The sequence below is a fragment of the Callorhinchus milii genome, unplaced genomic scaffold (assembly GCF_018977255.1).
Source record: "Callorhinchus milii isolate IMCB2004 unplaced genomic scaffold, IMCB_Cmil_1.0 Scaffold3, whole genome shotgun sequence".
Taxonomy (NCBI): Eukaryota; Metazoa; Chordata; class Chondrichthyes; order Chimaeriformes; family Callorhinchidae; genus Callorhinchus; species Callorhinchus milii.
The window spans coordinates 79,583,730-79,608,446 of record NW_024704744.1 but is presented as its reverse complement, the minus strand read 5'-3'; the positions used below and the strand labels follow the sequence as shown (position 1 = coordinate 79,608,446).

Sequence of the window (24,717 nt, the reverse complement as noted above, 5' to 3'; positions counted from 1 at the left end):
TAAGGAATTAACTGTTCCCGTTAATATCTAATGTAAACTTTCCTGTTGCTCAACGTTCCAATTGTTAACCCAAATTATATTGCACATCTTCAGTAATCAATGGCAAAATGCAATAAGTGGAAAATAGTGCATTTTAGACCAGCGGGCCAGGTGAGTATCTTTTCGAATAGCCGTAATATTTAAAACATTTATTTGTCTTATTTTTGGTAAGTAAGCTTGAGGGATCATGACCCTAATCTAAATATCTTAATGTCCATGCAGGTACTTTCCCCATTGATTGTTTTATCACACCTCTCGCTTATGTGATGTGGAATTATGGTAATTTTCATTTTAGCACCGCAAATAAGGTTGCCAGTCAATTGCTACGCTTAAATCAGCTTGACAAAGGAAGCTATAGACTTTCAAAAGTCCTTACACAAAGTACCACACAAGAGAATCCTTCAAAAACGGAGGCCACTGGGCAACCAAAGGTGAGATGTGAACGTGAATTAAGAACGGACTAGAACTTCATTTATATAGCACCCTTCACGCGGGGTAGCGTCCCAGAGTACTTCACAGTGGCGGAATCTGACAACTCTGTTGCAAAGCTAGCGAATTCTGTCGAAGCAGAACTTTCTGAAAGAGCCCAACAGGATATTTATCTGGGCTGATCTCTGACAAATGAAGTAGTCCCGACATGTGGCTTGAACCCACAACCTACTATGCATAGTTGAGAGTGCTTCCAAATGAGCCAGGGTGACACTTTAATATAAATTGGTCATTCATTTCATGGCTGTTTAATTGTTGTCTGCTGTCAAATTGACTAGCACATTTGCTTATCAATACACAGTTATTATACTTGACAGCAATTTCCTCGAAGCACTTTCGGATGATTTGAAATTATAGTTGCAATATCAAATTCAAGAATTGTTATTACTCCCCTCTGTCATTTGGGTGGTAGTTTCAAATGCAGCCATTTGATGAATGAATTGGCAATGCTTCTCTGTCAATGCTCTGTGGATGCAGACTGATTGCGCCTTATTTGTTCCAGAGCTGATTAAATGAGTAGCACACCTCATCTTGCATACACGAGAGAGAAGAGAGTTGAGGGGTACGGGAGGGAGTGTGGGGAGAGGGGATTAGGATAGGTGAAAGCCGGGGCTAATAGAAAAGTGCGGCAGCAATTTTTCTGAGGAATCCGCTCCAAAGAGCCCCCTCTGCTAAAAAAAAAAAGCTAAAATCACAGGGTGCTCGGGGCCCCAGGCCTCTCACGCTGCTGTTTACTCAACGCCACTACTGTGGGCAGAGCGGCTCTGGATGGGCATGCGATTGTGTGTGTGTGTGTGTGTGTCTCTCTCTCTGGGTCTGTAAGTGTCTATGAGTTTGTGTGTGTGTCTCTCTCTCTGTCTGTGAGTGTGTCTGTGAGTGTGGGTGTCTCTCTGTGTCTGTGCACAGTGGCAGCCCCGAGAGACAGGAGATGATCACTTCCTGAAACCCCTCGGTCAGGACTAATTCCCCCCCCCCCCCCCTCCTGACTGGGCACCCAGGTTTGTCAAAGAATTTTTTTTTTTGGACAATACAATATGTGTTATCTTTTTATGTTTAGTTTTTATCAATAAAGTGAAAAAATGCAGGTTGGCAGCAAAATGTACCTCTCAGTAGCACCAATCCCCGCAATTTTTGGCAAATATTTCTGCACTTTCCTATTGGCCCAGGTGAAAGCTCATGTAGAGTATCAATAACAGCACGGACTAATACTGTAAAATTGTGCTAATTTCAACAACAGCAACTTGCATTTATATAACGCCTTCCACGCTGAGCAGCGATCCCAGAGCCCGATGCTGAGCCAGGGCGAGAGGGAAGGTGACCGTAGGCACGCTCCAAGTGGAAGGTCCTCAGGCGCAAAATGGGCAAAACAGCAATAACAACAAAATTACATTTGTATAGTGCCTTTCACAAGGCGTCTCAAGGCGCTGAAAGAGAGGGCAAGGCAAAAGGATTCAGGGAGGGAGTTCCATAGCTTCGGGGTGTAGTGGCTGAAGGCACGGCTGCTGATGTGGAGTGGAGGATTCGAGTGATGAGGAGGCTGGAGTCAATAGAGCGGAGACAGCAGGTAGTGCTGTGAGGAGAGAGGAGGTTGGAGAGATAGGGGGGTGCCAAAGCATGGATGGATTTAAACACTAGAGTGAAGATCTTCAATTCGTTCCACTCTGGGAGCCAGTGGAGTTTGGCAAGGGGTGCGGAGTTTAGTGCGGGTGAGAATGTGGGCAGCGGAGTTTTGGATAAGTTGAATTTTGTGAATAGTGGAGGAGGGGAGACCGGCGAGGAGGACATTTGAGTAGTCCAGCCGAGAGGCGACAAAGGCGTGGACTAGGGTTTCGGCAGCTTGTGGAGTGAGGTATTGCCGGAGATGGGCAATGTGGAGGAAAGCGATCCTGGTCAGGGACTGGATGTGGGGGAAGGAAGAATAACTGGGGATCGAACCATATGCCTAAATATGGTTCAGAGAGTTTTAAGGACAGATCGGGTAGGTTGAGGAGGTCGGAACCCCAGAATAGAAGACATTGATGGGAGCCAAAGAGTATGGCTTCTGTCTCGTTGATGTTTAACTGCAAGAAATTTGCGCGCATCCAGGCCTTGATGTCTGTCAGGTAAGCTGATAGAACATTAGGGGACTGGGGGTTGCAACTGGAAGAGAAGTAGAATTGAGTGTCATTCGCGTACATGGAGAAATTAACCCTGTGACATTGGATGACATCACTGAGAGGGAGTATTTAGATGAGGAAGCGAAGGAGAACAAGGATGGATCCTTGGGGTACCCGAGAAGAAAATCATTTGCAGAAATGTAGTGCTGGCGGTTTGTAAGGTAGGACACGAACCAAGCGAGTGCGGTCCCACTGAGGTGGATGATGGAGGAGAGGCAGTGGAGGAGGATGGCATGATTGACTGTGTCGAACGCGGCAGAGAGATCCAGGAGGACAGGAGGCAAAGGGAGCCCTGATCACAGATAGAGAGGACATTGTTTGTGACTTTCTCTGTGCTGTGGGAAGGGCAGAAACTGGTGTGGAGGGGTTCGAGTTGGGAGTGGAGGGAGAGGTGTGCGCAAAGCTTTGGCCAGGAAGGGCAGGCTTGAGAAAGGGCGGTAGTACCCGAGGTTGGAGAGGTTGAGGGTAGGTTTTTTAAGGAGGTGGTTGATGACGGTGTTTTGAGGGTGAGTGAGACTGATCCTGAGGAGATGGACCGATTAATGGTGTCTGCCAGCAGCGGGCAGAGGAGGGGGAGAAGAGAGATCAGCAGCTGGGTGGGGAGGGCATCGAAGCAACAGGTGGTCGGTTTCATCAGGGTGTCGGAGGATGAGAGGGAGGAAGGAGATGAAGGGTGGGGTTGAAGGAGACGGAGATTCCATGTTATTCTGTGTAAATTATAGTGATATGGACTTTCCTTGTGTTACAGGCGAGAGGCAAATATTTAATCATTTACTATATTTAAATGTGCAAATTTTATTTAATAGTGCATTAAATTGTATTTTATCATTATTACATTTGTGGGGATTATTATTCTTTTGAGCTAATGAGAGGCATGTGGAAATGTTTATGATTTCAATAGATATTTTCCCCCTTTCTGATCAGTGAAAGGAAATATATGTAGTATCAAATTTTATACATAATTTCCCCCACTATCCTTCCCTCCCCCACTGCATAAATTTTCTCTCCATCTCGGTTCTTGCACCATGCATTCATTTCTGAGCAAGAGTGGTGACAAAAATATACTGTTGACACGTAGCAACTCTCTCAGGGAGATTGAGTGATGCGAAAAAACCTTTACTTCACATTTTTTTTCTTCCCTTCCTGAATGACTAATTTATTGTCACCATTGAATGCCTCATAGGATTCTGACTGAGCGTGGGAGCACGATCTGGGAACTCAGCTACCTCGAGCCCCATCACACTGTGGTGCACCTTGTCAATGCAGTGGAACTTATTGCTCAACTTGGCTCCTCTCATAATTATTTTTAATGAAGCAATCTGTTCAGATAGAATTGTGACTGGTCAGGAACTCATAACAAGGCTGCAATTTACTGAGGAGATCAGATGGCATTATCAGTTGTCACCCAAGAGTAAATTACCATTATAATTCACCATCTACCATTATAATTTTTTTATATACCGTCTACACTACAGTCTGAAATTATGACTGTTAATAATGTATATTGAAATCTAAGTTCTTAGGTCTCTTGTTTAGCATTCTAAGGCAGAAATGATGATCCTCTTTATTATAGCCTCTGATGAAACATCATCTGCATTCATGATTTGACAATGGCAGCTTGGTTTCAAGTTGTCAACACTGTAAATTGATACTGTTTCAACAGTAGAAATAAGAGAAAAACAGGAGTGCTTGCAAGGAAATAATCTCGAGGTTTCCCACCAGAAACTCAGTGCAAAACGCCTGAGTGCTTTATTGTCATCAGAATCACAAGATTAGATTATTTCCTTTGCAATCACTTTCTCCAATCTGATTTTTTTTAAAATCTATTTTCTTTTGGTCAGTTGGGTGCCAGTGTCACATCCAGAAACCCATCGCAGTGCTTTCTCTTCACAGATACAGGTTTGTGTTTTTTGAATGGATTTTTCAGTGGGAGGTATTGTGGCAAACTTCAACAGACATGATTTAATTCACTCATTCTCTGAAGAATTTGCAACTCAGTCACCGCAAGATTACTGGAGTTTAATCCACAGTGGATTGTTGGGCAATAACATTTCAGTATTATAATGGAATTATCTTGCAGTTTTAAAGCAGAACTATGAACGAACTAATAACCTAGTACATGTTACGCGCAATAAATTAACATAATTTTAAACAAGATTGCAAATTTAGAATTTGTTCAAATCGCATAATTTCCAAACTTAAAATGCTACTTGCTACTTATTTAAATTACTCTATATTACTCTTTTACTTCTCTCTATTTCCTAATCTTTTGGTTCTTTCACCATTCTTTATAGTTTTCAGGTTTACCTAACTTTTGATGATTGCTCTGTTGGTTAGAGTGGTCAAGAATGAGTTGGAAGGTTATAAGTATAAATATATAATCCTTTATTGTTGCCTCCCGTCAATCATATAACAGTGTAGAAATGCCAGCATAGAAGACCATTTACTCATTTGTGAAATGAGATTGGAATGTATAGTTTCAGCCATGCTTTATTCCCACTGGAGCTATGTACTCTCATCCCATTTCCTTGCTGTTTTTCCATAACCTTTTATATTTTTAATCTTCATGTTTCTATTTGATTCCCTTTTTTAAATGTCACAAATTCACTTCACCAGCTACTTTGAGTAACACGTTCGACAATTCACTCAATTCTATCCTCTGGGTCAGGTGGTTCTGGTTTTCCAGTTCCATACCATGACTAGAGTTCATAATATGGCTGATCAGTACAGTACGGAGGCTGTTAGATATGTAGTCCTTTGGATAACACGTTGAAATAAGAGCCCTGACAGCCTATTCATGTTGTTGTTAAAGATTGCAGGGAACTATTTTATAGAACACAAAGATCTTCTGTTGACATAGTCAATATCCTTTTTTCATCTGAAAAATTATTGAAACTCATTATTAAGAGCAATCTTAATTGCTACCTAATTTGTTCTTATTAGGAAACTGCTTTCATTAATGAGCTTGGGATTTTAGTCACCATCAGTTTCAAATGAAGCAAATAGTGAAAAAATGGCCTGAGTAGGGAGTTCTGATCACAACTAAAGTACCCACAAGTTGGGCACATTAATTGTTCACATTAATTTAGCACATTATTTGTTCATTCATCTCACTGCCGCTTGTGGAGAAATTTTGACACACTGTCAAATGCAGCAAAGCATACTATCATTATTGAGCACTGCGGAAAAATAAATATTTAATTGAAGGGACATGTGGACGTTAAAGATCCCATGGCACTACTGTATTCGAAAAATGAAGGGAGTTTCTCCCGGTTTCCTGGCAAACAATCCCCCAAATGAAAATTGGTCATGGCTGTTTGTGGACATTGCTGTGGCCAAATTGGCTACAAAATACTCACTGCTCACTACATTTGTCAGTAAATGTTGTGATGTGCCTTGAGACACACCCTTTGACAGTGAAAGCCGCATATCGAATGCAGGGGTTATAAGACTATAAAACATTTCTTAACCCAATGAGCAAATGTAATAATGCAGAAGTAAAACTGTCTCCGATTCTGAGGGACAATTAATTTTACAATAAACCTTGTTTCCAACACTTTAAAATGGAATCATTGGTACAAAGTTACACTGGAAACTTGGCTAGCTTCAGTAGCAACAAGAAGAAAAAACGACACTAATAGAACAATAAAACTTCCACGACAAACTTGTTGATGCAGATAGATGAGTAGAGTTTGGTGCTTTGCCTACTGGTGATTCTCTAGTGCACCACGCAACAGAGTGCAGTAAAGCTCACGTAAATCATATGTTTATATATTGTATAAACACCTAAATTGTACATTCACCCGAGTCCCATTCAGTTTCATAACAAACCATTTAGATTTCTTTACACTACTGTAGAACCTCACTAATCCGGTCACTCAAGTGCTGCAGGAGCTCAGTTTAGGCTGCTGGTGCCGGGCGAAGTCGATTTTCCGCTCGCGCCACTTCCGCGATCCCAACACTCCCCACGCCACGCATGCGTGACTGGAGCCCACTCCACCCACAAGTAGCAGCGTCGAGCAAACAGCGCAAGTGGCCCGAGGCCAGGTTAGTAGCGGAGGGGTGTGTTTGTACCATGTTTTTCCCGGAGGAGGGCGCTGGTAGTGGCTGCAATCATTGACTGTTGTCCTGAATGGTGAGGTGCCCGATTTACTGAAGCAGAGAGACAGCCTATCTTTAGCATAGACAATGAAAGATGCAATTGTGCAATTGTGCGGAGGCTGGATTACTGAGGTGACCGCAAACCAGGTTTCCACTGCACTTGTATTACTTACCTCCTAACTCCACTTCCCTAATCTCCTTTACTCCCGCACTTACCAGAAGCCTTGAATCACAGGAAATTGCGTCCTCACCAATCATTGCATGTGCACTTAACGGACGGCTGCATTGAATCGTGGGAAACATAGTCTTCACCCGTCGATACCTGGGCAGAAAACCTTCATTTCCCGCATTTCAATGTGATTTTAAGGTTTGCCGGTAAGGGAGCAAGTGGTGACGGGTGAAGACTGTGGAGTCCTATAGCTCAGTGGTAAGAGCGCTCACCTTGCAAGTGAGATACCTGGGTTCAATTCCCGGCAGGGCAAAACCTTGGGCAAGTTTCCTTACTCCACACAGAGCCTAATATTAATCCCTCCAAAACCAAAACAAAAATTAATTGGTCATTTTCAATCCACGACTGTTTGTGGGACATTGCTGTGCGCAATTGGCTGCCGCATTTCGCCCACAAATATACAGTCAATTCACTTTACAGCATATTCTGTGAAGTGCTTTGAGACGTCTAGAAGATGTGAAAGACGCTATATCAAATGCAAGGATTATTATTATTATGAGACGCATTGAATTGTGGGAAATGTAATCTTAACCCATCATTGCAGGCTCACCGGCTGCACTAAATTACGCAAATTAATTTTCTACAACTTCTACAGCTTACCTGCAGTTTGGACTTCGTGAAAGTCATATTAAATGTTATGGGTCCGACTGATACGACTTCTGTGTGTTTTACTGTTGTAGGATGTTGATTTGGGTCTACAATTTACCACTTTTGCTGTGCAAAACTAAGATAAAGTAACTTGAAACAGCAAGTCAGTCGAGTGAGTCAACATCGATTGCATTTTTACATCTGCCAAAATCAGCTGTAATTGTTTCACTTAGTTGTCAAGGGCTTAATCGAGAGCATCTGTAATTTGTCTTGTCCACATGTTTACACATGGTTTACGACACTCAGATAATAGACCACTGTGATAGAATTTAGAACTATAAGCCTCTTAGGTCTGTATGGAACAACAATTTGCCTTTACATTGACACCTTCACATAGGGTAGCATCCCTGAATACTAAACGGAGTGCTATGTAAACTCATATTAGTAGCCAAGCCCTGGATACTGTATATTAGGAGTTGCTAGGAGTGAAATTTTTTACAAAAAGATTTTTGAATTCTGTGAACATTGTTTGCCCACAAAAAATACAGTCACTACACTTTACAGTAAATCCTGTGATTCGCTTAGCAGATGTATTCCTGATGCGAAAGGTGCTATATGACATGTAAGGATTATTATTGTTATTATCATCACAATATAATGAAGCCTATTTGTAATTTTTTAAAAAAAATTTAAAATGTACATTTTGGAAGTTTGAAAAAACAAATGGGCTTCTAAATGTGTCTACACCTTATAAGGTAGGTAGAAAGAGATATTTTTTTCCATTCCAAATGTTCTTTAATCACGATTACAGCAATGGGAGCAAGAAATACTGTTTTTAATGGTGTACTTTTAATGCAGATGTTGATTAAGTGAAATTATATTTCCAAGTAGTCGGACAGAGAGAAATATTGTCTTTATGGCTTGATCATTTGCAGTAGTTCTATCATGAATAAAAAACATGATTCAACTGGTAATCTGAAAGTGAGCCACGAATAGACTGTAACATCGAGGCTATGATTACTGCTGATTTGTGGCAACTATTCAGATCAAGCTCCACTGTTTTTTTTCCCCAAGAAAAAAATAACACGGAATCTGTTGCAAACACAAGATGATACAACATCTCATTTCATGCTTGTGGTTTCCCAATAAATGGTTGTGCAATTCATGTTGCATTTAAGTAGGCGTTCTGCATTGGAAGCATCCGAGTGTAACAAGTCTGATCCTAATGTTGGAAAAATGCTCTACCCGCAAAAAATCCTCTCACATTTTCTGAAAGGAATTCTTTGTATACACCTCCAACTTGTGAGACTTTGGTCCCAACACTTATTCTCTACGGAAACTCCTAAAGTATCAAGAATGACCAGAATATAGGCACAACACTCAACAACAACAACAAGATTTCATTTATAGAGCACCTTTCACCTTGGGAGGACATCCCAAGGCGCTGGACAGTTGGGTCAGGACCCGAGCAGGGGGGAAATGGTCAGGGTGAGGGGAGGGAAGGGAGGGAGCGAGGAGGGGGTAGAGAGTCGAGAGGGGAGCTGAAGGCACGGTCGAAGAGAAAGGTCTTGAGACCGGCCTTGAAGGAGGAAAGGGAGGAGGCGGCGAAGGCACTGGGGAATAGAGTTCCAGAGCCGAGGGGCTGAGAGGCTGAAGGCCAACCACCGATGGTAGGGCGGTTGGGGCGGGGGATGTGGAGCAGACCAGAGCCAGAGGAACGGAGAGTATGGGCGGGTAGATAGGGGGATAGTAGGTCGGAGAGGTAGGAGGGAGCGAGGCCGTGAATGGCCTTGTAGGTGAGGATGAGGATCTTGAATTCGATCCTCTGGGGGATGGGGAGCCAGTGGAGGCGAGCGAGGGTGGGAGTGATGTGGTCCCGAAGCCTGGTGCGGGACAGTACACGAGCTGCAGAGTTCTGAATGACCTGCAGCTTGTGGAGGGAGGTGCCGGGAAGGCCGGCGAGGAGAGAGTTCCCATAGTCCAGCCTTGAGGTGAAAAGGGCGTGGACCAGTGTTTCAAGGCGTGGACCAGTGTTTCAAGACACCATTCTCAGCACCAGCCTCTGTGAAGCACTAGGGGATTGCACCAAGTTACCTGAACATTTTGTTTAGCAACTAGCTGCATATCTCCTTAACAGTAAGTTGAATGCTGTGAGCTTGAGGTCAAATGTGTGACTCAGCTTCATGTTTGTAGACATTGAGAATACTGTAAGGGCACCTCTAGCACATCTGGGCATTTCCTACTTCACACTTCATTAATTTCTAAATCTAAACCCAAAATATAATGAAGTCGTTTTACTACAAGTAAAGTACAAGTAAAAACGCAGTAGTCTCTGCTTGTTTGACAGACACTTGAATGAGCAAATACACCATCCATTGAAACTTTGGCATCTCGCCCACATTGACAGGGAACCAATTCCTCAGAGTGTTGCATCACATGCTCTAATCAGTTATACATTAATAATTTTTTAGTATATATGAATATATTATTGTGAAATAAACTCTGCTGCTTGGTAAGTATCATGGGGCTGTAGATTATCAACACAGTCACAAAATATACAGTCAAACCACTTTACAATATATTCTGTGAAGCACTTCGTAAGATTTTTGTAAAAATTAATGTGGATACTTTCATGGAGCCCTGTAGTTTAGTGGTTAGAGCACACGCCTCAAAAGTGAGAGGACCCAGGTTTGATTCCAAGGCAGGGCGAAACTTTGTTCAAGTTTCGTTATTCCTCTGTTGGGGAGGGAGGTGCCGGGAAGGCCTCTGCTTAACTCGCAGTAAGTAGGAACTCGGTTGTTGGATCGCTTTCCAGGGGGTAAAAATCCCTTAAAAAATAATAATTTGGTCACTCAATCCATGACTGTTTGTGGGACACTGCTGTGCGCAAATGACTGTCACATTTCACCCACAAAATACACAGTCAATTCACTTTACAGTATATTCTTTACAGTGCTTTGAGACGTATCAAAGACCTGATAAGGAGCTATATCAACTGCAAGGATTATTATTATTATAATACAGAGAACAGTAGCTGGTAGCTAGTAACCTCAAAGGACTTGCATGAAACTTTAGGAGACTTATGAGTGTATGTTTGTCTGTATTTCATCACTTTAAACCTGACATTAAGTTTTCCCCTCACCCCCCCATCCATACACACACTCTTGCCTCCCACCCGCAGCTCGAGTGCCCATCAGCGCAGTGAAGCACTTTGAAACATCCTCCCGACATGAAAGATTCTATATAAATGGAAACCGTATTGTGTGTAAGTGAGAGAGAGGAGAGGGGACTCGAGAAGTATGGGCGTTGGGATTAGGAGGGGTAGTGGCTCAAATGGAGTATAAACAAGCCGAGGTTTATTTCAGCCAAATTGCCAGTTTCTGTGCTGTAACAATAAATAAAGTAAATAATCATTACATTTGATATAGCTCTTTATCGCGTCTTCCTATCACAATCTATCTAACTCTATAATTCTATGCGTGTCTGTATTTTTTCACTTTTTGCTGGTATTCAGTGTGCTTGTGTGTGTCTATTTTTTTACCTTCAGCTCGGTATTTCTTGTGAGTGCATGTGTGTGAATGCGCGTGTGCATGTGTAGTGCATGAAAAACGTATCTACAAAATGTAGTTGTCTGATACAGTTTGTGAAAAAAAGTACTGCTGGTTTGCAGGTTATTGAGCATTTGGTTACAGTTTTGAACCTCCATGCAATAATCAGGTCTATTATGTGACAGATTAAATGAGTGGAATTTTTAGTAATTTCGATTTGTTTACAGCACTTCACTATCTAATCGTTTAATTCAGTTTTCACAAGTTATGTAAATATCAATGTAAATATGAACTATTATTCTCTTATGAATTGTGTTCAGTTACTGGTCTGAAATTAGACAAGTTATCAATAATATTTTGACAAACTTCAGAAGAACCATGGAGTTATTTTACGCTGACCATGAAAAATAAAAAATGTTTAACTACTGAAATGCAAATCTGGAAATGTGGCAAATCTACTACAAATCTGGAAATGTCCATGTCCTAGGATAGTTAAAAGTTTAAACCCTGTGGCTGCATAAAACGTGATGTTAGGTTTTACACCCCCTCCCGAACACCTTCTTTTGAATAGTAGGTAGCACTGCCTAACTGGAATTTCCATGTGTAGATAGGATGTATGAAATTCTCAGTTTGGTTTGGATACTCTTATGCAGGGTGATGGGTTTCCGCATGTGTTAACTGAGCCCCAAAACATTTTCTTGGGGAGGAAGAGAACACAGCTTTAGAGATGCGAAGGTAAATTTCAGGACAGATTCCGGAGGTTTTTCTTAGATGGTAATTAATGACTAGAAACAGATTGGCAGAAAAGCTTTCTTCATCCAAACCAAGCTTATGTTCTTGGGCTATTGTGATAATTATTTTTTCATTATCTGAGTAAAACAGTGATGAATGGAGACATTCTGGTGAGCCATAGCACTTCCTTCATCCTATTCTTGGTGTCATTACGTTGGGTCTGTTTATTTGTGTTTTTGTGCGTTCCACCATATATCAGAGGTACCTCCTTCTTTCATCCATAGACAGTTCCTCTTTATAGTAATAATAATAATCCTTGCATTTGATATAGTGCCTATTGTGTTCAGATGTCTCAAAGTGCTTCACAAATATATTGTAAAGACTGTTTTGTGGAAGAAACCCGGCAACTAATTACGCACAGCAGTGACCCACAAATAGTCGCTCATTTTTTTGAAGGGTTTATTACCCTTGGAAAGCAATCCAGCAATCGATTAACAACCGTGCCTCTACTTACTGCTAGGTAAACAGACATGTGTAGAGTAAGGAAACTTGTCTTAGGTTTTGTCCTGCCCGGGAATCGAACCCAGATCCTCTCGCTTGCGAGGCGAGCGCTCTAAGCAGTACCCTACAGTACCAAAGATCACTGAAATAAACCTAGTTTGCAAGAGTGTTGTCTAAGTAGTTGAGATGAATAATGTCACTTTTTCTTTCCCTTTCTTTTAGTTGACGGCTGTATCCACAGAGCTGCAGGGCCGAAATTGCTGTCAGCGTGTCGTCAGCTTAATGGCTGTAACACTGGGGAAGCCAAGATAACACCGGGCTTCGACCTTCCTACAAAACGTGAGTACTTTCCGCTGAAATACTTATTGGCAGGTCTACGTAGTCGCAAACACTGTGTTTGCGACAGTTTTAGTGAGACAGCACTGCAACTGTAGACACAGCTACAGTACATTTAGCAGTTGTTTACCTTGAAGCCACTGGTCACAATTCAGTATTGCTTTGAATCACAGTTTTCAGTAAAAGCTAATGTAATAGGCAGTGGTATACATTTCTGTGGAATGGACCATATTTATTGGGCTATTGAATATCAAAATGCGCTTCTATGGGCTGTGCTGCCACCCCCCCCCCATGCCATGTTTTAAGAGAAGGCAGCAAATTGTTGCACTGTGTTTGAAAGATGGGAGGAACGAATCAGACCATGGTTTAGCTATTTTGATGTTGAAATGAAATGGTCTTCAGTTTTATTCTGTTTTGTATAGAATAGGGACTTATGCTATGGCCTGTCTTTCTCCATGTTTAGCGCTAGTTGGTACAGTAAGCAGTATTGTATATGCTGTTATTTATTCATTCAGCAACCATTTATGATCATGAAGTTACTCTCAGACCGAAACAAGACTGCATTGACTAAAGGAAACCGTGTGACGTAGTGCACCTAGACTTCCAAAAGGCATTCGATAAAGTACAATATGAGAGACTGCTTCACAAACTGTGTAAAGGGTAATGAAAGGACGTGGACTTGAAAATCTCTAACTGAAGGATGTAGAGGGCCTTCCAAGATATGTCTCACCTTTTAGAGATGGATACGATTTTAAATGGAATTGAGAAAGTATATCCAAAACAATGCCTTCAGAATATGCCAGGACTGTAAAAGACACAGATTCAAGATTGTAACGGGCAGTTTCACAACAGACACCAGGAAATATTTCTTTACACAAAGAGTAATTAGCCATTGGAACTGGTTTCCAGGGAAGGTTGTTGAGGCCAGGACGTTGGACTCATTTAGGAAACAGCTTGATGCTATAATGGGGTGCGATGTAAGTTTGGGTATTCTGGAAGATGGGTGTATGGTGGCCATACCATATGCTAACACAACATTAGAAAATCTTCCCCAACAGTTTTTCTGTGGTGTTTATGTCCCTTCAATGGCTGTTAATTAGGTTTGCTAATTTTTTCATCAAATGGTCTGAAAGGCCTTCTTTATTCAAATCGTATCCTCCTTGGGTGGGTGGGGGAGTGGGGTGGGCAAGTAAGTATTTTTTCCCTACCTCTTGCAGTGTTATGATACTATTCTTGACCTTACCTATAGGAGGTGCATGAGCGTGGATAGTAATGACTGTCCTCCTTGACTGTCAAGTGCTTTGGAACGTCCTCCCAATGTGGAAGGTGCTGTATAAATATAATTTGTTGTTATTGCTACTCCTTTTTTTACTCTCACCTCCTCATGGTGTTTTTACTGGTGTCTTCCTGGAACTGGGTTACTAAGCTCAGTAACTGCTTCTTAGCACCATTTGATGGAGCTTCAAAGCGCATTGTAAAGTTTATTTCTGAATGCTTATTAACAATATCTGCAAGGCAAGAAAATTACATTGAAAGTGTTCCTCCTCGTGAACACCAGCTATCTAATTTAGAGGAAGAGCGGCTTTGTCGTTGTATTGGGGATGGAGAAAGCACGTAAAAAAATGGACCTCACAAAGCAATAATTTGTTATTTTTATATCCAGATTATATTGCCGCACTATATGCTAACACAACATTAGAAAATCTTTCCCAACAATCTTTCAATGGTGTTTATGTCCCTTCAATAACTGCCAATTAGGTTTGATAATTTTTTCATGAATTACTTTTGTTTTATTAACAGATCGCCGCAGGCTTGTAATCTCATTTTCGAGGCAGGCAAAATTAATAGCAGCAGCACAATCTTATGTTTGGGCTTTGGAATGGTTGTTTGTTAAATCTAAATATAATATAACTTTGTGCTAGCTTAGGGTAGACAGCAGACACAATACTTCTCAGCAGACATCAGAAATCAGCTCTGCTTTTTGGTGTTGATTTTTGAAAAAGGACAACAATAAACATTTGCTGTGGTCCATGTGTTTTGCTGGAATAGAAGCAGCAAGATTGAAATGACTGGTATCATCTGCAGCACTCAAAGATCGAACCGATATCTCAGATTCATTGCCCTCGCCTTCTGCAGGTGATCATTGTAAAGAAGAAATATGGAAACTTTATATGTTAAGTTGCCCGAATACCTCAGTGGGTAAATGCACTGCCTGGTGAGATATTGAATAAAACTAAGATACAAAGTCTCGGGCTCAATAGCTTATCTGTGCTAATTTAACTGATATTAGTTTAGGCGACATCTGGGGTGTTGCAATTTGCCTAAGGTTCCTTGGGCTGGAGAAGGGAGAAACGCTCTGGGACGCTACTCTGCGTGGGGGTGCAAAATAAATGCAAGTTGTTGTTGAACACATCAGCTAGGGTTCAGCGTCATGGCAGTTACAATGACCTTCTGCACTAGTGAGCTATTTCTATTTCTGATCACTGTCCATGGCCCCTGCCAGGGAGAATATCTGTGGAAGTTGGCAGCAATTTCACTCCTCTCCTCCCTCCATTTGGTGAATAATGTAAAGGTGTATGAAGAATTTGATCCAATTGTTGGAGGGCTGCTGGCACCTCTGGATCTGTATCCTTCCATGAGATTATCTGAAGAGCAGAAGGGGAGAACATTGGACAAAGAAGACAACACATCTGTATAGCCTATAAATGATGTTTCCTCCATTATCCTTCACCTTGGCAGATATAAAGGTGATAGAATTCTTCCCACCCCACTGCTCCACTGCAACTAACTGGGTTGCATTTTGTTTGATCGAGACCTATCTGAGCTAGGTTAGATATTTAGGAAATCCTTAGGCCTCAGCTGTAGAGCATGGTAACTTTAGGATATCACTGGGACATTGACCAGATTAAATAGAATAAAAATGAAACTTGCTCCTTGCATAAGTTAGCCTCAACTCATTTCACAAGCATTTAAATGAATCTGTCATGTAGACCATCAGTCTCGGCTTGGGATGTGAAAGGCGCTGTATACAGGTCATTTTTCCTTCTTGTTAACTTCTGGGTCATCAGGTCGCCACCAATATTACTTTCTGCCACAAAGCACAAGAGGCAGAAACCCGATGACCGGTTATTTCTAACGTGCAAAAAGCTATTTTGAAATTAACCCAGCTTTCTACATGCATGGACAATGAATGCTGAAACGGTGACGATAATTGCACCCCATTATAACGCTGTTTGGGATTTTATGGACCCAAATTAACGTATTGTAACAGGGCTCTAACATAGTCTTATAACGTATAACTCAATATCTTGGTCAGCCATTTGACCCATCTTTACCCAGCTAGCCAGAAAGAACCCCAATTGTATGTTTTTCCCTAAGGATCAACCTGAACCATGTCAACATATGAACATGACACAACTTGAAGGGTCTTGTTTACACTGAATGGGCAAGAATACCATCATGGTGTCATTCTGCTTGTGTGGTCTCTCTTCTCCCCATTTGTAAATGGGTGTAAGAACTTGCTGTGTCTGTTTCTTTGCTCATGTACAGCACAAACATGTTCTTCCATGTTTCCTTCTTCCACATTAGCCTTGTATTATCGTGATGTTATTTGCATCAGTAAGATGCAATTTTTTTCCCTCAGTAAAGAATTTGCCTCAGCGTGAAGTAGAATTTGTGATGCGTGAAGTAGAAGGAAACTTTATCACATCTTCTAGACATCTCAAAGCGCTTCACAGAATATACTGTAAAGTAAATTGACTGTGGGCGAAATGCGGCAGCCAATTACACACCACAGAGTCCCACAAACAATTGTGGATTAAGTGACCAAATTATTGCTAAATTATTATTAGAATAGAGCATCCAAAGTGGGGTGATGTACGGCAGCAAAATCTCCTTATAATAATAATATTATAATAACCCCAATCATTGAGATCAGTGAGACGTGTCACTTTCGAGACTGTTTGTGAACTACTTTATTTAATTGTACAGTCTCTTCTCATTATTTAACCAAAAGGTCACAAATACTCAGCAGCTGGATGTTGTGTGTGGGGGCTGGGGGCATAATAGCAACAGTTAGCTAGAGGACATACTACTAACAACACGCCGAGCAGGCTTCAAAGGAATCCCTTATTTCTATGGAACTCCAAAGCACATTCTCCGCTCTGTTGAAATGACTCCAAGGCTGAGTAGCGGAAACCTTTCAAAGTCTTGTTTTAAAACTAAATGCTTTCAGCAAAATAAATCACCATCTATTTCAACTTGATTTAGTGACAGGATTGGTACTGAACCAAACTTGTAGTTTTCCGCGTACAATAAAATGCACATGGGCAACAATTCGGCAAATTGATACAGTAGCTATTTGCACCAGTTTGCAACTAAGCTGTTGAAATTTTCTTTGTTTGTTGGTTGTGTAACAGATAAAACTGATTATCTCCATATTTACTATATGGCCTCTAATGGGCAGAGTGAAGCTGCACAGATGTTGTGATAAAGACTGCTGTGCCTTGAGACACGACAACAGCTGCTCTAGGCTTCTGCTGCTTCATCACTAACTGAAGTAATTCAAGTATGGCTAGGGATGACTTGTTACATTTACTTTGATATGTAGTTCTATCTGTTGTGCTTTTTTTTGTAAGTAACGAAAAGGGTGTGGGATTTTCTTATTTCCTTTCTACATTACTTCACACTTAATCATTTGTATCAGAGCCATAAAGGTATAACATGCGCTGCATAAATGACTATTTCTGTATTCCACATGCTTCAATTGTAATGGTGTTTGGGGGACTCCTGAAAGTGCAGTTGTCAGGGTGAGAGAAATTGGAATGAAGTGGACCATCTAACCTAGAAGCGAAGGCTGCTGATTCAGGTAAGTTAATGTAGCAGCCATCTTTTTTCAGATTTTAAATAGAAGTGGAGTAAACTGATCCAGTGATGCTGTGGGTGGATGCTCACGTAGATGTCAGCAGGATGAAACTAGACACCAGATCAGTTGGTGTACAGATCCGCTTCTCTTAATCTTTAAAACTAAAGGCGGATAAGGAGATCAACTTTGTTTGAATAAGTTCAAGTAAGGTTCGCGTGTTAATGAAAAGAAGGTTGAGGCTTATCCTGTTTTTCCTGTGCTATTGCACAGTGTGTGGTCTGTTGCCTCTAAGGGTGAATGCAATTTCCAAATGTAGTAGGTTCATTAGGTTGCCCAGCAAAAAAGGAATATTCTTTGCCAATCTTATCATCTATACTGTGATATTTAATTACCAGAGACAGTTTATTGTGTCACTCATCAAAGATGTTTCCATCCATCAGGGGAATTATAATAATAATAATCCTTGCATTTGATACAGTGCCTTATCACATATTTGAGATGTCTCAAAACGCTTCACAGAATATATACTGTAAAGTGAATTGGCTATATATTTTTGGGGATGAAACTCGGCAGCTAATTATGTACAGTAATGTCCCACAAACAGTCGTGGTTTGAGTGACCAAATTATTTTAATTTTTTTGAAGGAATTATTACCCCTTGAAAAGCGGTCTGTCAATCGACTAACAACCGGGTTCCTACTTACTGTTAGCTAAACAAAGGCGTGTTGAGTAAGGAAACTTGCCCAACGTTTCAACCTGCTGGGGATCGAATCCAGGTCCTCTCACTTGCGAGGCGAGTGCTCTAACCACAAAGCTACTGGACTCCATTATAACAAATTATGTGTTAAATTCTGTAATTTATTAACAAATACTACAGTAATGCAGCACTGATATTTTCAGCAGGGGAGGTGTCATAAAACCCAGGGCTCATCAGCTGATCCTTTACAGTACTGCACTGGTGCAGAGAGGTACAGGATGAAGACTGTTGCTGGAGTTTTCACCCCTTCTGTTGTGTTAAAGTGGCCTGGGGTCACGTGGCAGGATGTTCTGCTCGGGCTACTGTGCACAAGAAACATGACCTTCCAGTGAATTCCTGTCACGGATGACATGTCCTTTAAGAACATTTGCCTTTGATAGTATAATTCAATAAAACATCTGAAAGCATATCTGAGCATTGTTTTCTCTATTTGGAAATAAAGTGAAGTTACTTTGTAAAGATGTTTTTTAAAATTGTGTTTATCTAATTTCTCTTGAACCAGAGTATAGTAGCAGTGGTAAAAATTAACGAAGAAAAGATATCATGGGTGACGCATTAAGCAGTTTTATAATAGGAATGCCAATTTTTGGGAACTATGATTGATTCTCAAGCTAGTGGTCTTCTAATAGTATGACAACAAGAACCGCAACTTGCATTTATATAGCGACCTTCACACAGGATAGAGTCTCGAGGAGCTTAACAGTCGCGGAGCTGCACTTTTCGTCCTTAAGTACACTTCAACGCAGATTTTTTTGCTCCTGTTGTTGGATTCTCCACCTACACAGTGGAACCCTTTTATAACACGTTTCATTGTAACTGGGCTTATTGCGTGATTGGGAAGTGGCCCCAGTCAATTACCAACCCCCCCAAATCCTAAATGTGCACAGAATGGCACTCGGCTCACTTCCAGATCGTCTGGCCACCCGAACGATTGGCTATTTGTTAGCGCATAAAGCAGCTGATCGGGTTTTGACCACTTTTATATTGTTGCACGTGCGTGACGCACGGAAAGTGACATGCGGTGACCTGATCACCCAGGAATTGACCATCACACGTCTCTGTTTACCTAGAATTAAGTAGGAACCCGTTAGTTAGTTGATTGGCGGATTATCTTTCTGGGGGTAATAATCCCTCCTTCCAAATCATGACTGTTTGCGCACAATTGGCTGCGTGTTTGCGCACTTTACAGTATATTCTGTGAAGTGCTTTGAGACTCCTCAACAATGTGACATGGCGCTGTATCAAATGCAAGGGTTATATTATGATTATTTTGGCGTGCAGTAAGCTGACTTTCTACACACATGCACAGTAAATACAGAAGTGCTAACCTGTTAAAATGCTGGTTTTAGCTCCCCCTATCTCCCCCAACCACTGAGTTATAACAGGGCCTTATCGTACAATTTTATTTCCAGTTTATCATTCTATGTGCTGTGTTGTATGTCATTAAACTGGAGATTGGGTTTCAAGCCTTTTTCTGAAGAAACTGTGGCCACCAACCATAGTTTTAGGTATATTTATGGTGTGACACATGGACACAAACTGATCTTTTTCATATGTACTTTTCTGTCAATGACAAACCTAAAAGCCTCAGCTTGTGGTCCAGGATTTTCTACAATTGTTTGAGGACAGTCCAGCAGTGTACTGAAAATGAACAAAGTAGGATTCAATTAAGACTGCACTGAATACATTATCTGCCACCATCAGCGAACATCGCATACAGAACATGTAAAAGCGCTCATGGTCTCTGTCTGCATGCAGCTAATCGTTCTCTTTCCGATCCAAATTATGCCTTTATTTGGCAACATAAATGGCACAGTTTGAGATGTTCATCATAAAGTTGACAGAGACGGCTTTACTGCAATTCGGTTTAAGAATGCAGAACAGCTGAACTTTTTTTAAAAAAAAATTAATGACTGTTATATTTTCAAGGATCAATGGTGTCTGATGAAGATCTGAGATCCCCTGATCAGAGGGAATGAAAAATCCAGGAACTAGGTGTTCATCCCTGATCTGATGTGACGCAAATAACATTTTGAATTCTGTATTTAAATGTTGCACGTTTTAAGAGCACATGTTTTCAAAGTGTTCATTTTTTCAACTTTACACATCAATGCTCACATCAATATGATCCAAGGGAGAGAATATCAGTTTGGTGAGTAATCATTGCCCACATTGCTCAAATGACCCACTCCAAGAACAACATTGGTGTTTTCTTGTTCATGTGTGAGTTAAAGGTGAATTTTCCTTTTTTTTAATTAAGAAACTTATATGGATTATGGTGTCAGCCTGAGTTAATTGGAAACATTCTCGTCCCTGCATCAGAAGACTAAGGTGGCGAAAATGTTCTTGCCAACAGTCCCCTGGATAAAAATTGGTCTTGATCCCTGACTGTCCAGCGCCTTGGGACGTCGTCCCGACATGAAAGGCGCTCTATTAATGTAATGTTGTTGTTGTTGTTGGTCATTTGTGGCTATTGGCAGGATATTCATTTTGCAAATGAGCTGCTGTATTCGCCTATAAAATATGCAGTCACTGCACCACAGGAAATCTTGTGAAGAGTTTTGAGACGTTTGAACCACTTAATAAGGTGATGCTGTGTTGAATGCCAAGATTATTTATTATTTTTGCTTAAGAGACAAACCTGTCTGGGAGTAAAGGAGAGTTTTTTTTAAAAAAAAAGGTACTCAAAACTTGTTCTGAAATATGGTATTGTGCATGGTCTGGTCAATATTTTAGGTCTAATATATATCCAGTGTTGTTCAAAAGTTGTAATGCGTAAGATAAATATGGTTAGATAAATATAAACACATAGAAAATAAGTCTGGAGATTTGTGTTTTCTACAGGTTTTTACTCATTCATTTTACTCATTCATCTACAAATATACAGTCAATTCACTTTACAGTGTATTCTGTGAAGCGCTTTGAGACGCCTCAACGACCTGATAAGGCGTTACATCAAATGCAAGGATTATTATTGTTCATTGGAAGGCACAAATGAAATAAGATTATGTGGCGGGTGGCAGAAGCATCAGCTTGTGGACGACCAAGGTCTTTTGCAGGTTTCTCATTCTGTGCGTCATCCTAACTGGGAATAAAGAGAATCTTTTATTAATAAACATAATTGGGTTTGAGCTACAACAAATAAAATGACTGACCTAGAAACATTTTAATTCTTGTAAATGTGCAGCACTCTTACTATGTTTCAGTTTGTTGAGCCATTAAGTGCATTCTTCATTCTTATTTTGTGATGACTTGCTATAGGAATAGCTCTTCATTATTCTTTTCTCTTTACTTGTCTTTGTGCTTTTTCTCTTTTTCTCTCTATCTGTCTGTCTCACTCTCTCTTATTTTCTCTGCCATTGTTGCTTTGATCTCTTTTTTCTCTCTCGCATAATGAATAGACAGCATGTGATAGGGAAATGACAAGGACAAAAATAAGTAAAATTAGAGAGAGCTGAGGCAACAGGAGAAGCTGTTGAAATGTCATACTGAGCCTAATAACGTGGAGGCAACTGAGGAAAGGTTTGACATATGGGATTAAAATTTGCTTCGTTTCATAACGCATTCCTTGTGATAACTATCACAAGAAAGTGTTATGAAACACTGCAAACGTCAACCCATGGAAAGAAGTTTGGATGCGTAAAAAAAAATGCCTGCCACTCCAGAAAAGAAAGCTGAAATCCTAGGACTATTTGTCTGCAATTGGGTGCTTTGGGACTAGAAAGAAAGACAGCTTTCAGAGTTCAGTACTCAAGTACAGATCGTATCAATATATAAACTCAAATTGTTTTTGTATAATACAATAATAAGAATTTGATATGGCGTCTTTCATGTCGGGAGGACATCTCAAATCGCTTCACAGGATTTACTAGAAAGTGTAGTGACAGGATATTTTGCAGATGAATGTGCCAGTTTATGTACAGCAATGTCTCACAAACAGCCAAGAAATGAGTGACCAACTTTATTTGAGGGATTGTTGGTCAGGACACCAAGAGAAATGTCCATCTGATAAATGCAAGGATTATCATTAATATATTATTATTACACCTACAGGATTTATTTTAATAAATTATGCTTGGTAGAAAAATACATAAGTATTAATATTGAACATAAGGCCCTGTAATAGTTTACAGATGCTAAGCCACATGTGAAAATGCCAGATCTTGGTCCTACTTCATAGATTATAAGATACTTAAAACATAATTGATTGTTATCTTGCTAATGTCCAGTTTATGCTACTGGGTTGTTGGAGCCTGGTTGCCGAGACCATTTTGGAATAACATTGATTTATCAGTAAAAATGCAGGCAGTGCAAATGGATTTCACTTCGGCTAAGAAATACCTCTAAAAAGTTTATAGGTGGTCCAATGCTTCCAGATGGTCCCATGCTGGCCTTCTCTGTCCAGGCCAGAATGACTGAAGGGTTGTACAGCTCCAACTCCTTACTCCAGGTCAGACGCATGGCTCACAAGATCATAAACCAGATCTGAATGTATCTGCAATCGTATTGTTTGCTGGAGTTTTCTAATTCGCTGCAAACAGTAAGAAGCGCAAGGTGACTTGAGTGTTGATCTATACATAATGCTGGCTATTAATCAACAGCAGTTCATGGTTGAGAGTAAAGCAGGGATTGACATTCGGTTTACTTCCCACATTCATTATCACTGGGGTAATGAGTAATGCTCTTACCTGAATGAACCCGTTTTCTGTTCACTGGAGTCTTCCAAATGCGATCCATTAATCAGAAATCTGATGGCTGATGATGTTGGCAAGGTGAAGAGTACCTCTGCGAGGTGCTGAGGGATATACAAACCACCAGGGAAGAAAACAAACATTGTAAATTAGGCAGCATGAGATTAAATGGAGGGGTGATTGGTAAATATCGTTAAAGTAAACTTTTAACTTTACAAGACACGTGGGAACATGTTGAGATGCTTACTCACAGCTTGGTTTCAGTGCTCTTTGTTTTTATCTAAAATTAGTCATTCACTTCATAGCTGTTTGTGGGACACTCCACATTAAATCCTGTGAAGCGCTTTGAGATGTTTCGACAACATGATAAAGCGCTATGTCAAACACAAAGATTATTATTTATCTAAACACAAAAATGCATTTTTGATAATACTTGATAATGCACGTTGTGCTGCTTTTTTGAATGTTCAAGCATTTATCCTAGATGCTTAAGAAGTCTTTTTAATACGGTATCTGGTATTTCCAACCTGCTCCTTCTTTTTGGATCCTTCTGTTACTACCTTTTATTTGTGGAGTCCTGTAGCTCAGTGGTTAGAGCACTCGCTTTGCAAGCAAGAGACCTGAGTTCAATTCCAGGCAGGGCGAAACTTTGGGCAAGTTTCCTTACTCCACACGCCTAATAATAATCCCTCCAAAAACCAAAAACAATAATAAAAATTGGTCATTTTCAATCTACGACTGTTTGTGGGACATTGCTGTGCGCAATTGGCTGCCGCGTTCGCCCACAAATATACAGTCAATTCACTTTACAGTGTGTTCTGTGAAGCGCTTTGGGATGTCCTCCCGACGTGAAAAGCGCTATATCAAATGCAAGGATTATTATTATTATCACCATATTTCCTCAAATTGGGAAAGATTATCATGGTCTATCTGGCCAATTCCCAAGTTAAAAAAACACACACTGATCTAACTCTCATATCCTTCAATTGATGTATTTGCCAAAGGCAGTAGCTATCAAAGTTCCTTTTTAATCTACTTCCTTGGGTAATCCATTCCAAAAATGGGCTGAATTGGAAAAATAAATTTAATGTAATTTCCACATGGCATGTGATACCTGATGAATGCCTATTATTTAAGAAGGTGTGATATTATTGATAGACTTCCCAAATTATGGGTACACATGTCCACTGTTTGTTTCTCATTTGTTGTATGGGTGTGTCAATTTCTTCTCAATGGACAAAAAGATCAAAGCTACAGAATTAACTTTAAAAAGCACACAATTTACTTATGGTCATTTACTGTAGAATGGATTATCTTGAATACTTTTGTTTGGAAAAGCATAGTTTGTTAAGGGGGACTGAGCTCATCATTCCTGCTTATTCCCATCATTTGACAATAGAGGCAATGCATTGGGTGGTACTTCTGAATAGTGCTAAGCGCTAAGGTGAATCTTGCACTTGAACGTGAATCTGATTTTAAAAAAAATCTTGACAGATTCTGATACTTTTACAAAACTGCATTTGCCCACAAAATGCAGTCACTTAATTTCACAGTAAATCCTGTGAAGCGCTTTGAGACGTTCTTCCGACATGATTCCAAATGCAAGGATTATTCTTATTATTATACTGTGATAATTTGGTCACTCAATCCACGACTGTTTGTGGGACACTGCTGTGCGCAATCGGCT

At 40.5% G+C, this 24,717-nt stretch overlaps 1 protein-coding gene across 2 annotated transcripts in view; it reads left to right on the top strand.

The window, feature by feature from the left end:
* macrod2 (mono-ADP ribosylhydrolase 2) overlaps window positions 1–24,717 on the top strand; it is a 608,721-nt gene that overhangs the window by 150,003 nt on the left and 434,001 nt on the right. For both annotated transcript variants that reach the window (XM_007892291.2, XM_007892290.2), the window contains exon 7: window positions 12,606–12,722. In XM_007892291.2, coding sequence (XP_007890482.2) covers window positions 12,606–12,722 — 117 coding nt within the window. The remainder of the gene's footprint in view (window positions 1–12,605; window positions 12,723–24,717) is intronic.